We start from the raw sequence: 19,038 nt of genomic DNA on the forward strand, positions 1-19,038 counted from the left end.
GAAAAGAGATATCAATATGTCCTTAACAGAATTATCAAGGAAATTATTGAAATTTAAATGGTTAAAACAATATAAGTAGTCACTGAATGATTATGAGATCACATTTGTGTTGCAAAGTGTACCACCAAAATAAGGACCTTAGTGTCAGCTGGATATGATAAAAAGATGGCATCACCATTATGTATCCCTCCATTATACTTACAACAATACACCTAATATAGCAAAGACTTCTTAACCTTAGAGTGACAGTATGTATTCTCATAAGCAAGTACCTGTTTAGCATAAGATTCACTGTTTCTACAAGATTTTCAATGATAAGGCTACTTGCCACTGAGCATGTGGGAAATGTCACCTCTAGGAAACACTCTCACAGTTGAAAAATGTATTCTTTGCAGACTGTGCATGGTAGATGTTCTCTTAGGAAATATTGTACTGGGAAACAAGACGTGCTTTCATTAGCATCATGATGTTACTTGCTCTAGAAATAAAAATGGCAGCCATGACATGCATAGTGCCCAGACAAAGAGACAAATACATAAAAAAATATATGCTAAGTTACTTCTCTGGGCAACCAGCTGTGGCAGGTGATCAGACTTCATCTCAGGAAAAGTAATTTTTAAAGCTAGGCTGGCCAGAGGCACAGGCAGGCCAGAGGGTATTCAACAGTACCATAAATCGTCATGATTTACCAGGTCTAATTGTCTGACTAATACATTTGTATGATATGAGGTGCTGTTTTCTATCTCCCTTCCTAAGGTAAATTTGTGATTGGCTTTAGCCTTTTTTAACTGTTATGTCACAGGAGCAATTTACTTCCCACCAAAATCTACAGGAATTCATCTCAGATGAGATCGGTCCAAAATCCAGGATCAGAAGTATTTTCTTAGGGATTAGTGATCTTTTTACAAAACCACCAACAAACAGTGTTTTGCGTCTAGAGGCTATTTAGATCTTGGGGAAGGGGATAAAAGCCCTAATGTAGGCATCTCTCTCTCATCAAGTGTTTAAGGTGAAGTGAGATGACACTAAGCTTAAGTCACTAACTCACTCAGTATCATGCTAACACGACAGGAATTGAACAGCTTAGATGAGAAGCTTTAACTTTCAGATCATCTTTCCTTCTGCCAGTGTGTGCAGTTAAGATTCATAGCACAAAATCAACTCAGCTTAGCCACTGAGATGAAAAATAACACCAGCCCAGGATGAAACTATAATCTGGTTATAAACTGCAGCAGTTTCATTTCCTCCTGGGTAGCTGTCCCAGTTCCCACCAGGAGGGAACCTGGATTGCAAAATTTAGCACTTTGAGAGTGTATGAATTAACTGTTTTCTTTAGCGTGGCATAAACAAAGCAGATGATGATGTAGGGAGGAGTCTTGTTTGGGATGACCTACATAAAGTACTTCAGGCTTCTCCAATGATTAGTAATAAAGGCCAGACTAATCCCACATCAATTAAACCTTTATTCCTCCCATGCCATAAAAATTTGTACACTTGCTATGGGTCAAACAGAGCCTTCTGTGAAACCAAGCTGTGCTTAGGACAGAGAGGGTAGTGTCTGAGCAAGCCTACCTAGCATGAGGAATTTTGCTGCAGCACGTACAAAATAGCTAATACTCTTGCTAAATGGAAGTAATGGCTTATTTTGACTGCAAAACATAGAATCATAGAAACATTTCATTTGGAAGAGACCCTCAGGATCATCAATTCCAACCATAACCTAACTCTGGCACTAAACCATATCCCTAAGAACCTCATCTAAACGCCTTTTAAACACCTCAAGGGATGGTGACTCCACCACTTCCCTGGGCAGCCTGTTCCAATGCCTGGCAACCCTGTGAAGAAATTTTTCCTAATGTCCAACCTAAACCTCCCCTGGTGCAACCTGAGGCCATTTTCTCTTGTCCTGTCACTTGTTACTTGGGAGAAGAGACCAACCCCCTCCATGCTACAACCTCCTTTCAGGTAGTTGTAGACAGCGACAAGGTCTCCCTTCAGCCTCCTTTTCTCCAGGCTAATCAACACTACCAAGAACCCAATTTTTAGGCAGGCCTAATACCTTAGAACGGTCTGTAAATATGAAGTACAACTTCTCTTGATCTCAGCTGCAGATGTCAGATCTTGGTAGTCCTCTTCAAAAGCCCTGCCAAGCCTTCTTGCCTGAGCTGTTTCCAGACCTCCCCTGCAGCACAGTGCCTTGCTTGGTGACCTTGCTTTTGTTTCCCCAGATTGTTCCTAGCCCTGTTCCTTCTGGTGTGGCACGTTCCACAGCCTAAGCCAGTCACAGCTCTGTTTCTAGTCCCATGGTCCTTACTTCAATACTCTGCCAGCTCCCTATACCTACGGGTACCATCAATCCTTTCTTCTTCTGCTCCAAATACTCTCTCTCCAGAACCTCAATGAAAACTTTTCTTTCTGCCTTTGACCTAGCTTTCATCCCTTTTATATGTGAATCTGGATTTTTTTATCCTCCATACTGTCTGGACATCAGTAAGGGCAACAGATGCCTCCCAGAACAGAGACCAAACAGGTGTCTGCTCTCTGCTCTACTGTGCAGTCAGAACCTGGCATGGAGGTCTCAGAAGAAACAGTCACAGAAAATGCCAATTTTTGTCCAGGCCCCTTGCCTGCAGCATGCTCAACTGGTCACTGGGATATATAAAATCTGGTCAGAAGTATCCATGCACACTCGCAAGAAAGAGTCTTGACAGATCTGAGCCTCCTTAAAAGCCAAAGAAAACACCACTGTGGATGTGTAAACCATGATTTTTCAGCATTACAGTTTGCTTAAGTTTTCACCAGGTTGGCAGAAGACAGGTTCCTGGCCCAAAAGTTAGTTCCTTCTCTGAGGTATGGGGTATTTCCATGAAGAGGTCATAAAAAGTTGTGATGTGGGAAAACTCCCCAAGCTTTTCCCCATGTTTCACCTCAAAAAATGAGAGAACAGAAAAAAAGAGACATATCAGTATGCCAAAAAAAGAAAAATCCCAGTCCGCAGGATAGCCCATCTAGCAATATTGTAACCAGTTGAAAGTGGTACAATGGCAACTTTCATGCAACTAACAGGATGGGCTGCCAGCTCAGCATTTAATAACAATAACAGTTGTAATAATAGAAAGAAACACAGCTGGGGAAGTCAGGATTTCACCTCAAAACTGCCATATACTGTCTGTTATTACTAAAGAAAATCTATGTCATGACCAAATAGTAACTTTAAATCGAAGTCTTACAAATGATGCCGTATTCTGAAGTTCTACAAGAGCAACAGGTAGTCATCAAAGCATCAGTCTGAATGCAAGTTCAGTGCCCTGATACTGGCTTGGAAGCTCCCTTTGCATGCTATTTTGAGACATTCAAAAATGGCTAAATTTGTTATTAGAGTTTCTGCTATGTGGTATAGAATCTCCTGCTTTTCTGGTGGATATTACAGCCATTTGCTAATATTAAGAACCTCCGGTTTTGCACAAAAAAAGTAAAGTAAAAAGACATTTAGTAAGAATACACCTAAGCAAGTATTTTCAGCAAGAACTAGATTTTTTACACTGTTTCTTTTAAACTGATTTGAAAAATCTGAAAATAAAAATCTGCAGAGAATTTTTTCCTGTGTTTTCTGAAAGTCTTCTCTAATATAAGTCTACTGTCCTTTTCTTAAACTAAGTAAAATCAGTGATAAAACTTCCTACTGATATTGCTCTGGACTTGGATCAGGACACAGGCTCCACTAATAGGGGACACCCCATTCAACCTTCAGATTTAATGCTTTGGCAGAAGTACCTGGCGCGAAGCTGTCTGCAGGAAGGAAGTTTTATGAGAATGCTAAAAGGTTGAGTTTGGGTCTGTGTGCTAAAATCAGGCTTGTAATATCTATTTCATAGCGTACCTATAGAGACAGGTTGGGACACAGAATATCCTGTTGCAATATTTTAGGTTTTACAGTAGGTCCTTTAGAATGAAATGCTGGACATAAGCATTAAAAGCCAAAACAAAATGTTCAAATTCAAGATTATCTTCTGCCTTGCATCAAAGTAAGAAAGAAGGAGTGAGAAGGGGGGAATAGCAGGGAACAAGTAGGATGGAGTGACTAAGGATGTGCTCCAGAGGCCACTTGAGTCAATGGATGTATTTACAGGAGGATTTGGTTCATATTCTGAATTTCCCATCCAAAATCTGCACAAAGGCAAAGGGGTGACTGTAATACAAATTTGTAGAGTAAAGTCTGCTCTGTGTAATCTCATTTTAGCACATACTGAATAAAGGAGACTTACAATACTGGTCTATGGCAAGGAGAATGTGACAGGCTCTTCTCCACGCCTGTCCCTGCAACACACCAGGTCTTTCAGCTTGAATATTTCAAGGAAAGAATGAAAAATGTAGGTACACATAAACATAAATAAAAGCATTTTTACATAAACAGAAAAATTATCCCCGTCTGTGTTTCTCTTCCTCCGATATTTCCATTTCAGAGTGCTATCTGTTCTGTCAATTCTCATTTGTAACATTTTGGAACCTAATAACAGCATTGCTTGGTGCAGTTGAAGATCAGCAACTGACTAGATCAGGACTACGCAGTATAAGATCCAAAGACTGCCTTTAGACCTCTTAAACATCAGTCCGTGGTATTATACTTCCTTAGCAAACACTAAAAAAGAAAATTGCTAATCCTTCCTCATGCATATAAACACATATTTAAGGACACATGTATGTGCACACATACACATGAGGGAGTTCAATGTAAGGTCTGATTACCTTTTAAACTAATGTCCCTTTATGTATTTCTGGCACTGTAAAGAGTCCTTCAAAACTGAAGATACACAACTTATACTCATATTAAGGCCATCTCGGTACTGATGAGAAATGTAATGGGGCCTTAGAGTAACAGAACCAGCCCAGCGGAACTCACTGCCACACTTCCTTTTCACGTTTCACAGATATTTGCATTACAAATGAGATTCCTTAATTGCATTTTAAATAAAACGTCACTACAAATATTAAACTATAGAGAAGCAATGGCTGGCATTTTGGAACAAGACTTCAAGGGCAGATTCTGATACAGCCAGACTGTGAGTGACAGACACACAGCCACTGCTTCTTGCACAACAGGGCTTAGTGCATTTTGTGCTTAAATAATTCTCTCTGATTATAAAACTATCAGAGCTATTCTGATATTTTATCCACTGATCCACCATGCAGAGAAGAACAGGCAGCTGAAGGAACACCTTTTACCCATATACAATGCCCAACATAATAAAGCTCAATTGTGTTTTGGGGCTACTAGTCTCAATTCAGAGAACAAAGGAAAAAATAATGGCTATTAAGATAGCTAGTATTTGCAATAAAAGCTATTCCTACTTTATAGCAATAGCAATTCCTACTTTATAAATACTTGACTCTGCAGAAATTATAGCCTTTTATATAATATATATGTTTAGGAATCCTAACGGAAATGTGTGGCTGCATCTTGTCAGACTAAAGGTCCATCTTGCCCAGCACCCTGTCTCCAGCTGGAGAGGAGGGTAAGAGCAGGGAGAGCGTTCAGCGATGCTTTGTCAGAATGCTCCCCACGTCCCGAACCTGGGGTTCAAGGACTTGCTGCACCAAAGCTTAACTGCTCCCGATTGATGTTTCTTTCCATGAAGAGTCACTTCTGAGCATATGTAGATTTCTAGCAACATTACCTCCAGCTCAAAGCTCCATTACATCGTGGGTGAAAAGTCTATTTTTGTTTTGAACGTGCTACTTGTTCTTTTCACACCTCGTGCCCCCTAGTTCTTGTACTGGAAGGAATGACAAACAGTGGTTCCCTGCCCACCTTACAAGATGCTCTGCTTCGGAAGATTATCCTGCAATAGATCACAGCAATGTACTGTTTTTTAATATGACACCTGTGACACTGTATGTGCTACATTAGACAGAGTGAAAGAGTGGTATTCATGATAATCCTATTCTTAGAGCCTCATAACTTCAAAGCTGAAACTTGCCTATTGTATTGTACAATAAAAACAAGATAGAGTCAAGTTCAGAAGGGAGCTTACATAAAGAGTAACTAATAAGAATTAATAAAATAATTAAATAAGTATTAATAAGTAACTAAATAAGAATTAATAAAGAGTAACTAATAAGAACTAATAAGAAGCCAACACCTTCTCCAAAGTGACTACTCTTAGGCTACCTGAAGCTAGATTTTCTTTTTTTCTATATCCAATTGTTTTGACAGAAGGCTGTTAAGTTTTTGGTGTTTCATGGCAAATTAGGATTCATGTATTTTTGTATGTCTAGCTCACTCTTTTCCAGTATCTCTTTTTTTAATTTATAAATGGAAGAATGAGTTACTTTTCCTTTTCAGAGACAAGCCATACCCTATACCATATTGCGTTCTACTTGTCTGGAATAAGAAACAGGCTTGAACAGTTAGTCATTTCCAGCGTCTGTCAACTAGATAAAAATTCAGTAAAATGAGCCATTTTAAACTTTCAGGACTGCCATTTTCAGCAGCAAGAACTTGCATTCACTTTGCACTGCTCCCCAGCAACTTGTCATCTGGAATAAATCTGCTTATTAAGTGTTAGGGAATAGATTTACAGAGCTGTGGAAAATATAGCAACAAGTCTGTGACTGCATTCATGCTCTTCGAACTCACACAACATGTTTTGAATCCGGTATAATTTTAACCTGCATGTGATGAAGGTGTGCTTTCTTCTGTTGTCTTTTAAGTCTCACTCCCCTTTTCCCTTCCTATGCTACCCTCTACTCTCGTCTATCGTATCCTGATGTCTCTGACCATCAGATTCTTAGTGGTCTTTTATCACATTCAGTTCACTTCATTGTCTAAAAGCCTGTCACTCTTGCAGAGCATTTTCCTTCTCCATGTGCTTTTGCTCGCACTGTGCGCTTTGCTGCTTCTCTCTCTCTTCCCTGCTTCAGTCTCTCCAAGTTAACGTTTATCTCATTTCTCATCATTTCCCACTCCTTTCACAACATAGTGGGATGGTCAGGTAAGTATCTGGGAAGCTATGCCTTGGGCTAAAATATATCTATCCAATGTCTGAGTTCTATAGTTAAAGAATTGGAAACAGCATCTCCTGTGGTCATTTTATCCACAGACTAAATGGAAACACTACAAGCCTCAACAATGCTATTGATTGCCAATTACCTCTTAACTGCTAATGTGTACATGATATTGGCTTCGCTTTATTGATTTTTATAGAGAGAATGCTGTATATTTTAGATGTTTTTTTCCTGAAGATAACATAAAATATTACAGGTTCCTTTTTATTCCCATTCAAACTACATAGCCAAAATTGATACTTAGTCTAGAAATCTCCACAGACCACATTATACACCGAGAGTTCATATACATCTGTGTATATTTTACTACATGTACTAAGGCATAAACACATAAGAACATATGTATGCAAACATCCTTGATTTCAAACACTTCCAAAGGATCTGCTTCATCTGAAAAGTTCTGATTGCAAATTTTATGCAGATTCACATAAATGCTGCTGTGTTTGGTTAGGGGCAGTGCAGAAAAAACGTGCAGCCTCACAGCCTATGTGAATCTTGAAGTATTAACCCATTCTATAGCTTACAGCATGGCAAAAACTCATAGACCTAAAACCAGTAGTCTTGAAATTTTTATTTCATCTTCATTATTTGTGTATTAGTATCTACTAGCCAAAATTGACATCACCATATGCTGAACAAACACACAATAAGAAAGAAACCCTTCCCCTGGAACGTTTTAGGTTTAAGGGTGAGATTTGCAGAACTGCCTAATGGCAGTAAGAGCCCAAATACTAATTTTCAGTTTGTGATGTTACATTTGTTGGGGATTTTTAAAAGGCAAGGTAGACAAAAAAACCCCACAGAAAAGAGAGGAAAGGAAGGATTAAATCAAGCGTTTTACAGGCAAGGAACTGAGGCACAGAGAGACTGAATGATGTGCACAGTGTCACTCCTGGAATCTGAGCACTGACCTCAATTCTCCTGAGTCCCTCACACCACACTACTTGTGCCACCAGATCTCCAAGTCTTCAGGTAGCCTGTGCCTTGTATGAACCCCCTTTTAAATTGTCAAGCCCTACACATCCCACTTACATTTTCACTGTTAACATCTGCCTCGCTGGGGCAGCCAAAGAGTTCCCGTCTCAGCAAATTCCCATCGTACTCCAGGAATGTCAGGTAGAGGTTGCGGAAAAACTCCACGTGCTTGTTTTTCACTCGGAGCTTCTTCGGTGAGTTCCAGTGAATCACCTCAGAGGGAAAGAAATAGAAAACACATTCTGCTGTTAGAATACAGATTTGCTTTATCTGCTCTTTTTATGTGTGTTCAGTTCGCTGCCCTCTTAAAAACAACAACAACAAAAAAAACCCAACCTCAAACCACACACACCTCTGTCTTTTTATCAGGAAGGCTTTGCCACATCTTTCACAAGTAACTGCATACTCCAGAGGTGATGTGCTTTCAAACTCCTCCATAGGATTACCTGCACATCCCAGTCAGGTGCTGCTGCGGTTTGTGATGCAGCACCTCCTAAATGCTGCCACAACTCTAATCACAGACCTTATAGGTTATGGACTCTGTTGCAGAAAGTGGCAGGACAAGGGACACAGGGATGTAGGTATTAAAAATTAATCTCAGATTTCCACATGACTGTTTCAGCTAATGAAATTGACTCACTGTTTCAGGCCAGGCAGACTCTTCTCTAGTTAGGTATAGAGAAGAAAAAGCTTGAAATGAATTCTTATACCCATTTACACCCTTCAAAAAAAGACTGAATTTAATCTAACTTCCTTTTTGCCATTGCTTCATTTAAACATGACTGACCTCAGTTGCATTACACAACACAGTGATGCAGTAAAATGCTTCACTCTTTGGATTCCAATTTCTAGCAGGTATTTCGCCTCTGCTAACTGAAGATGACTCTCACACTGCCCTAGATTTAACTCTAATGCTGACATAAAGGGCCTGATTCTCATTTACATCAAGGTGACTTTGCACTGCTGCTAGTACGAATGAGAACAGGGGCATAAGGAAAAACTAAGAGGGAGACAAAAGTGGTTTGCAGGAATGATTTCAATTTATAGAGGCTATATTTTAGGCATAAGAAAAAACAAACAAACACCAAAAGCTTTGTATTCAGCTTTATTCCTTCTAAAGAGATTAAAAAAATATCTCCCTTGGGAATATTTCCAAGCTCGGAGTTCTGGAGGTTCTCTGAATCCATTAAGTGAATTGCACGAAGGCACCGTGTCACTCACACACAGCCACAGAGCTCAAGGCCGGCTGCTGAGCTGGGCACAAGGTAAGTTTGCTCTGAACATCGCATTTGTGGGAGGGAATTCACGGAGCTGAAGCGCAGCACGTAGAACAGAAGCAGCCCCCCGAAGAGATGAACGCAGCTCCCTTTGTGTCAGCAGCACAACTCCACAGGACAAGGGGGCCCTCTAAATCACACTACCTGTTGCTGAATGAGTGAACTGGAGGAGAAAAGAACAGGACCTAGCCTGAATTCTTCCTGTACTAACTTCACCAAGCAACAGTCTCTCCACAGAATATTTATACTGACATAAAAACAATGTCACTCTCTTCTACATAACCCAACACCAATGAAAATACCTCCTGACAGGGAAAGCATTATCCCTTCCTGAGATTTCACTGCTGAGAATACTAGGATGTCAGAAAACCATACATGCAGTTACAGAAAACCAACCATAGGGGAAAAAGATCATTTCAGAAATTGGCAAATCACTTTTTCCAGTTACAGTAACAGTTTAAATCAATATCATGATGCATCTACACACTGTATAAATCTAAGAAATTATTTGGACAAAAATATTTGCTGTAGATATTTTTCCTAGGTAAAGCTGCATTCTTTGCTGGTTTTACATTTGTCCATAAGTTTGGAAGCATAGCTTAACCATGCAATAACATGTTTCTGCAATGTGTGCTGAAAATACAGAACACCACAGAAACAAAAAAGGCTTTAGGTAGGTTAGGACATAAACTTAAGATGACAGATTTCCTCCACTGAAAAACAGGTCTACAAAATCTCCTTTCTTTGAAAACAACTTGGCATATTTTATACATTGCATTTAGCTGCAGCAAAAGGCATTAAATGTGTGAAAAAAAAGTCGGAACGACTGAATCCTACCTCAGGGCAACAGGCACATGTAACAGAAGCACAGGGCTGAATGAACCTAAAGGGCTGCTTAAGGGTCTTACAGGGTACTAGTATGCATTTTTACAAGCAGACATAGAATAGAACCTGTCTGCTGTTAACTTGCACTTATTTAAGAGTGGATGAAAGAAAGCTGAGAAGCTGGAGAATGCGACAAAAAATACTTGCTAAGAAAAATCTTCTGTGTATTCATCCTACTACTCCTACACTTCATGAGGGTTTCCTTCTGGATGTCTTTACAAGCATCCTATCCCTCTGCTAAGCCCTCTAACCACTCATCACAGGGACCACAAGCATAGAAGTGGCTAAAATGACGATAAGCTCAGTGACTGCTATGGGACAGGCTCCCCGCTGCCACAGGAACTTCCCATCAACACATACTATGTCACATCGCAGCCAAGTCGTGGTGTTGATGCCTCTACCCAGTTGTGTGGGGGATGATGTCCAAGCCAGGGAACTGCAGTTGTCAGCACGGAGGCTCTTTGCTGCTGCGCTTCAAAATCTTATGTGTGTGTAAAAGCTGGTGAGTGTCAAGGGCCTCGCTGGTGGTTCAGATCTGATCAGATACGAAACATGTCATGATGTTGCATGTGTACAGATGTCAGGGGAGCCTGGAGTGAAGAAAGCTGAATGGAGCTGGTGACTATCCAGAAAAGCTGATTTTTTAATCAAGGAAGACAGCACATGCCAATGCAGCTAAAGAACACCAAGGAACCATGCAACCATCTGGATGACCTGAGGTAGGAAAACCACAAAGCAGGTCTGGCAAAAAAAGCATGCCTCTTTTCAAAGGTAACATGATCAGATAAACATTATGTGATATATGAAAGCACTAAAAAGCAGGTTTCAAAAAGTGACAAGACTCTTAACCATTGACATACAACACTGCCTCCAAAGACCATATTCTTTTTTTGCTGTGAGCCCACAAATTCACTTTCAGTTCTGCCTGTAGCTGTCTGATTTAGTCTATTGCATCATCTGCCACAGCAGAAGTTGTACAGACCAAGACAGCCTTGCATAGGCTGGCCACAGGCATTGGTGAGGCACACCATGAAGACAATGGGCTGCACAGGTAAAGCTATGGCCATCGTGTTAGAAACTACATTGTAGGCAACAGTGAATTGATTAGAGAACAAAAAAAATCAGTTGGAAATAGAATACAGTAAAATCAGAAGGGAAAAAAAAGTCAAACTTAGAATCCACTTTATTCCCAAACTGAGCAAGTGTTATCTCAACATTAAAAAGAGAAAGTGAATCTAGAAACTAAAAATCTCATTACTATAACACCCTCTTTCCAAGACTGAATTGCACCATAATACTGTGTTTATTTCTTTTTCTATTTTCCTTCCTAGTTTCTAAGTTATACCAAAGCTCTGTTGGCTTACAGAAGAGACTGCAGCTAGAACATGCAAAATTCTAGTGTCGTTATCTAGGTGGACACCTCAGGAACAGTGCTAGCCTTCAGGCTGTCACATGGATCCTTCCCATTCTTGATCAAGGCCTCACGAGAACTAAGAAAAATATGCTCCTTCATCTTCATTTAGCAATTTAAGCACTGAAAGAGCAGAACTTAAAATTCCACATCTATTTAACACTCAGTTGTTATTAAGCATCTTGGCACTAGCTACATTTCCCTTAATACCATCTGAGTTAATCAGCAATCGTTACCACTCACTGATTATGCTCAGCCAGCCTCTGGAATACTTCCATACATTTGTGACCTGGTGAAGGAAGCTAACAGAGCCAATAGTTGCCATTTATTCCCCAGGTTCTGACCCAAAGCACTCAAATTATGACACAGTTGGGCCTTTGTAAACTGGCAATGAGATCTGAGATGGAAGGTAACACAGGATGTTATACAGTGGTGAAGTGTAGGAAAAGGTTCTAAGGTCAGTTATCTGCATGGAAATACACTGGGAACAAAAATCTCAGCAAACCTCCTTAGGTTACCAGTTGCATTGTCCTCTCTGGGGAGATTAAATATTTCTAATCTGATGTTCAAACCACTAAACAATAAGTTTCCACACAACATTATTTCTATAAGTACCTTTATCCATTTTCCCCTGAAGCATCTTCTCTCTCCAAAAGAAGTATTTAGGCAAATGATTCCTTAACTACAATCTCTTCTGTTTTTTTACCCAAAGATACATCTTGATTAACGTCTCACTTTGCTTCAACCCTTATGAAATTGGAGAATACAGGATAACTTGTATACTTATATACCTCCTTTCCAGGCTGAAGGGGTAAAAAGAATACATTAAGCTTAAATTTAAGCCTAAAGAAGTTTAATTTTGCAAAGCACTGAACGGATATTCTTAATTAAACCCATGAGCACTTCACAATTTAAGTAAATAAGTAAAAGTGGTATTTTGTAGATGGGGAGCCTTCCTGCTTAAAAACTAGACTCCTGTTTTAGGTAACCAGACAGTTGCCACTGAAATAAACAGGAGTTAAACATTCAGTAAATCTGCACAGTAAAGCCACCTACGTATGACACTTTAATGCCATCTCAGTAGGCTTTTTTTTACAGGCACAGGTTACTGAAAAGTTTAAATATGCCCCAAGTCACACTACAAACAAGCACCACATGTGTAACTTATGTCTCAATTACAGATGTCTGGAAACTTTATTTTTAAACTGTGTTCTACCAGAAATGAACGGTTTAATAAAAGAACCAATTTCCTCAGAAATGATAAAATACTTCCCAAAAAATGTCATCACAGAAGTTTCAGAGTGGTATTTCTGAACTACATAAGTGGAAGAGATTCACATTGGAACAGCCAGTAACCCAGAGGTCCAGGCACTGCTTTTAGCTGTGGGATTCAAATCCCTGCCCCGCCTGGTTTGATGCCCAGGGTCCCAGGAATTACTTTGCTCCACAGCTCACTGCATAGGCTATAATGCAGTAAAATGACAGACTATCCTTGTCCTGTACTTTTCAATTTTTCCTCAAAAGGATTTGCAGTTCTCCCTTCAACTTCCATACCAACATTTAATAAGAGGTCTGTTGCCTGCAAAAACACCCCTAAAAACACCTCTGTAATCACACTGCGCTCCCTTTTTGGCAGAGTGGAAACACCTGACTGACTTGGATGTTCATTCAAGGGAGGGGTATGTTTAACCCTCTTGAGCCTTTGCTCCTCCCAGTGTAGCTGTTCCTTGGTTGGCATTAAAACGTGCAAGGTGGCAGAATGCCAGACCTGCTGCAGATCAGTGCTGGGGGCTTGGACAGCATGGGGTGGCTCAGGGACTGCGAGAGAAAGAAGTGCAATAGATCATGTTAGAGGCAGATATGAAATGACGTATTTGGGTTACAGACAAGAAGCTGTTTAAACTTTCGTGAACCACCTTACAAGGTCATCCTGGTGTGGAAGACATTCCCAGGGAAGACACAGTGAATCATGTAACACACTCTCAGAAGGGGGAATTTATGAAGCTAGTTATTTATCTACCTGCTAATTTAGTATAAGCTGTGTTCAAAACCAGTTTGAAAAGCTATCAACAAGTTTTAAAGTATTTTCCTATTTTGGGGTGGAAGAGTAAATTCTAGTAATTTGATAAATCTCCACTGAAGAGTCCAGCATCTGATTTTTTGTGATTGTGAATTACCAGGTTCTCTGTGTAAATAGCATCTGTATCCTTGACAACCAGACTTCTCTTCATGACTGACTCATTCAATGAGGTCATGATTCATTGTCAGAGGCATTGCAACTCATTACCTTCCTTCATAGGATTTTTCTTGCCATTTGGTTTGTGCCAAATCATAGTTATTGAGATTTCCTTACAGACAGGAACAAACTATTAACCAAAAAGGAAAGCAAACACAGGGCCCAACCCAGCAAGTAATGCATAAATGAACCTCAGCTCCAGACAGATCCCCACAGGCTTGGAAGAGCAGCAAGGCCCAGTCCTGCAGCTCCCATGTTTGTCCCCTGACATTGCAGGCTACTGGGGACCATGTGCGGAGCAGAGATAAGAAAGACAGACAGTGGATGCCTACACAGAATGACTGTTAGCACTTCCACACCTTTTGGCCAGTCTTCAATAACAGCTCCTGAGTGTTTCTCCGAGGTGTGAAAAATGTCATGCAAAAATAAGCACCTCTGGCCTTTACACACTGCAGTTGGCTCACTTGGCAGAAAGAATTAAAGGGCATCTGCTTCCTCTCAGTCCACTTTTGTTTTTTACTAAAATTGTTCATTTCAAGACATTCTTGACTGATGCAAAGCATCCTTAAAACAGGTGTCCTCAGGGTGGAGACAGGAAGATTTCCGTAAGTGTAATTGTTTATATAAGTTTGGGTTCCATACACCACAGACATCAGTACAAAACCCACAGACTTCAGTCTAGTCGTATACAGTGTGGCTTCCAGCACTGCAAAGTATGACACAGGAGGTAAGTAAACATTTAGACAAATAAAAATAGTCTTATTTTGATCTTGCTCTAGATGGATATAAAATTAATTCAATGCAGAACTTGGTTACAAATATTTATGTTCTTCTTATGCCTTCTCTGAAAGTTTCTCATATGCAAGTCCTCCAAAATTTGTATACACTGCTCAGCTCAGAAACGCAACTTAATGAAGACTATAAAGGGAAAAAAAGTGGTTAGAATTCTCTTCAGGCAACATGAAATACTCAAGTGCTCCACAGGCCTGCAAAAAGCATGCTGGTCATCCTATGTTTGCATGAATGTGAACAGAGCAGCAAAGAAGTATGTATGTATGTATGTATATATACATATATACATACACACCTGAGCAGCAGCCAGCCCTGGGGGTCTAAGTTTATTTGACACAATGTTGTGCGTATAATAAGATGACAAATCCTCAATTCTGATGGACTTTGAGTCCAGCTGAACCATCAGTGCCTTTTCAGTCTGACATGAGGAATGCAGTCTGATTTGACTGAGAAATACTTGACTAGGCCAGCTTTACCTTGGAATTTAAATCTCTCCCTGCATTTCCTTCCTTCCTACGCTATCCTTCTTAATCCTTCAGTGCAAACTTCACAATCTGTCTTTCTCTCCCTCTTACCCTGGAGGTTTCTCATACCTCGTTTCTTATTCCAGTCTTACCATGAAATATAAGATGTGCCAAATATGTTGTGTCATACCATTTATATTAAATGCCATGGAACTGGCTAACTTTGGTGATTTTAAGAGTACATTTTCTAACTTGGGCTAATGACATTTGTTACTTTTTTTTGAGACGACCACATAACAAACCAGACAGTTTATTTTCAGAACCAGAATTTTGCTAATTTTCATAATTCAAATTCACAACTTCAATTGCTTTATGCTTTTTGTAAAATCGTATGAAGAAATTTAAACAGTGTTGCCTGAGGGCCAGTTTTTAAACTGCTGAATATGGGAAGAGCTTTATGAAACCAGGAGGCTTATGTGCACTAGATAAGGCTCTGGCCTCTCTTTCAAAGCCAAGAATTTCAGCCTCGATTTGGTATTTAGGGGATAATGTTAGCAGTGTGAATAACTCTAGTGCAGCTGAAGAAATTGCTTGTATGTCTGCATGCCTTCTTGAGTTAAATACCTTAGACCAGAGAGCCAGTGGAGGATATTATGCATCTTAGACTTAACTACATATGCTGTAATGGAACTGACAGTGTGATACACTATATGGTAATAAACAACCAAGCCTAAGTCATACTTGTAAACATAAATTTGTTAATCGACAATGAAGAAAGGATTTAATTTCTTTTTAAGATAATTCTATTAAGTGCTTACTTGTAGGTTTACATACATGCTAGGTATCTCACATCTGATAGGGATTAGTCAATTTAGTCACTGGAGCCTGAAGAGTGATTTGCCTGATTAGCCCTCACATAACTACTCTGAGGTGAGCTCAACTAGTCTCCAAAACCACTCATGGGGAGCATGATTCAGTTGCCTAAATGCAGATATATAGTAACACTGAAAGGACCTTAAGGTTACCCTGTCTGCCCATCAGCTGCCTTGCCAACAGGGTCCCTCTGGGTCTTTGCTGTATCTGCCAGTCCCATACCGATATCTGGGAGCATCTATTGTGACTTTAACTGTGTTTACACAACTGAACCAAGCTCTAGATCCTCAGTTATTACCTTCAATGTCTTTTTCTCATGTAAATGTACTTGTCTTAACCTTGGGCTGAATCCCATCTGACTCTCTCTGTGGATCATATGAATTAACGTAAGCCCTTAATTCACAGAAAAATACCGTGATATCTCCCAGATAGGAGGTGTGTTTTTCCAAAATTCATCTTTTAGAAAACATTTTGTCTGCTACTACATCTCTCCTTCTATTTCATACCTTACAATTGCTGTCACATATGATTCTCAACACAAGCACAGAACTAAAATATCTACCAGCACTTTGTTACAAGGCATAAAACCATAATGCTGTAAGTCCCTGTGTGGATCCTGCCCTACAAACATCTATCTTAAAACATTTAGTGGTCAGTGTGTGTACTGACCAGTATACTGATCTAACCTTAAAAGCTGTCTTCTATGGACCACACCTGAATAGTTGGTTGTGAATACTTTATGTATGAAATTCAAGAAATGCTGGCCAGCTTTGACAGGTCAGTTAACCCACATAGCAGATCTGCTGTCTTTTGGGAAGTGCAGCTTTTGAAATCAGTGTGTTGAGGGTGATTGATTTTCTGTATTCATCCAGTATCTGGTGTTCATATTGAACACTCCTGACGTTACACTACAAATTGTTAAAAGGGAAAATTTGGTTACATTTTTTGTGGTTTTGTTTGTCTGGTTACTGAAGCAGTCTCAAAACATAAATTAAGCAGATGAACCTCAACTGAATTTTAAAATTAATTGTCAAAACCAAACTAATATTTACTGTATTCTAATGCCACTAGCGTGCTCTAATGGAGCCTGTTGTTGAGCTAGCCAGTCTTATTCTACACCTTGTAAAAGCTCAATCAACTTCAGTCCTTAATTCTCTGCATGCTACATCTGAGTCTGGCCTTTCAAAATGACCACAGCACAATTGATGTTAATTTACCCACACCTGTTCAAATCCACCCTACTTTTATATCCTACTCGACGATAATGAAAAATGTTCTATTAAATCAATACTATAGCTTCATTTTATTAAATTAATAGGTTTCTACTGAGCCTTTTTTCCAGGGCAAATCCTGGAAAAAATGAGTGGCAGTATGTCTGGGTTAAGTGTACTCAAAGGCTAAATATGAATTGTGCAAGGTCTTTAAATTTGGCTAATGTATTTCTAGCTCTTTATGAATTTCACTCCATTAAATGATGTTGACTAAATAGTTTCAAACTTGTCCAGTATGTAAAAAGGCTTCGTATTCTTGGGCTAGGAAAAGCTAAGAACTGGGACAGCAATAGGAACTCAGCAGCAAAGTGCAATGATATAGGTGAGAGGTATGGAATACAAGAAGGTAAAGCACTTGTCTAACACCTTGCCAAACCCCAAAGCAGCACCCACCTTTCACTTTTCTAGCAGTCAAAATGCACAAGAGCAAGTCATATGTGCTTCCATTGCTTGGGTGTCCTCATAAGCTGTGTTAGTTTCCCTCCTACTTAAGGGACTTCATATTTCTGTCACAGCAGAGTCCCGCATTCTCTGTCCCAAAGGATACCACCCATCCAACCTCCTGTAAAACATACCTTCAGGTCAGACACATCTCTGTAGCACTGCTCAGAACGGGTGTGATCCGAGAGCTGCACATTCCAGAAACATGGGAGCTGGTAGACAAGGAAGGGATTTTGTTTGATGACTGCATTGAAGATATCCTAGCAGAGAAAAACAGAGAACAGTTCACAGAATCACACAAAATCACAGAATGTTTGGGATTGGAAGGGACCTCAAAAGATCATCTAGTCCAATCCCCCGCCAGAGCAGGAACACCTAAATGAGGCTACACAGGAATGTGTCCAGGTGGGTTTTGAATGTCTCTAGAGAAGGAAACTCCACAACCCCCCTGGGCAGCCTGTTCCAGTGCTCTGTCACCCTCACTGAGAATAACTTTCTTCCCAAATTTAAATGAAACCTCCTGTGTTCCAGTTTATACCCACTGACCCTTGTCTTATCATTGGTTGTCACCGAGAAAAGCCTGGCTCCATCCTCGTGACACTCACCCTTTATACATTTACAAACGTTAATGAGGTCACCCCTCAGTCTTCTCTTCTCCAAACTAAAGAGACCCAGCTCCCTCAGCCTTTCCTCATAAGGGAGATGCTCCACTCCCTTAATAATCTTTGTTGCCCTGTGCTGGACTCTCTCCAGCAGTTCCCTGTCCTTATTGAGCCTAGGGGCCCAGAACCGGACACAATATTCCAGATGTGGTCTCACCAGGGCAGAGTAGAGAAACAGCTGGGTGTGTTTCTACAGTGAGGTGACTGTTCTTCTCCCTCTCACAGGTAGAAATGCAAATGGTTATGGGATCTGAACTCTTCAAACCTTGTTTTGTAATTTTCTTTCCATAGAGGGTGCTATCAATCTACGGGGTGACGTGTAGATCTGAACTAGATGAACAGGTTCTCTTGACACAGAGAGCTAACGGACTCCAGCAAAGCTTTCAAAACATGTATTTTATACTGCTGGCAAGAGATGTGGTTCCTCTTCTAGTCACCAGAGAGAGTAATTCACAGTCAATGACAAACTGCCTGCTGTTAGTAAGTACTGCATCACTTCTCAATAGAGGGGATGAAAGCGATCTTGGCAGTTGCGCTGCCTCATGGTGAATTACTAGGTGGGATTTTAGCTAGCACTTTATTGTTGCAACAAGTATTCTAGGTATTTCATGGAAAGGGTACATAGGACAGATTTTCAGAACAGCCTACGCCATAACGGACAGAATGTGTTCTGACTTTATGCAGCC

General features: G+C 40.1%; 1 protein-coding gene across 4 annotated transcripts in view; it reads right to left on the reverse strand.

Annotated features, from left to right (window-relative positions):
- The window catches only part of LARGE1 (LARGE xylosyl- and glucuronyltransferase 1), a 285,324-nt gene that overhangs the window by 26,377 nt on the left and 239,909 nt on the right, over positions 1 to 19,038 (reverse strand). For all 4 annotated transcript variants that reach the window (XR_010467740.1, XR_010467739.1, XM_065039545.1 and 1 more), the window contains 2 exons: positions 17,825 to 17,950; positions 8,098 to 8,253 (listed from right to left, as the gene is read on the reverse strand). Coding sequence is in view for 2 of the 4 variants with exons in the window: in XM_065039545.1 (XP_064895617.1) it covers positions 8,098 to 8,253; positions 17,825 to 17,950 (282 nt within the window). In the remaining 2 variants the exon portion in view is untranslated. The remainder of the gene's footprint in view (positions 1 to 8,097; positions 8,254 to 17,824; positions 17,951 to 19,038) is intronic.

This window comes from Columba livia, chromosome 1, assembly GCF_036013475.1.
Source record: "Columba livia isolate bColLiv1 breed racing homer chromosome 1, bColLiv1.pat.W.v2, whole genome shotgun sequence".
Classification (NCBI taxonomy): domain Eukaryota; kingdom Metazoa; phylum Chordata; class Aves; order Columbiformes; family Columbidae; genus Columba; species Columba livia.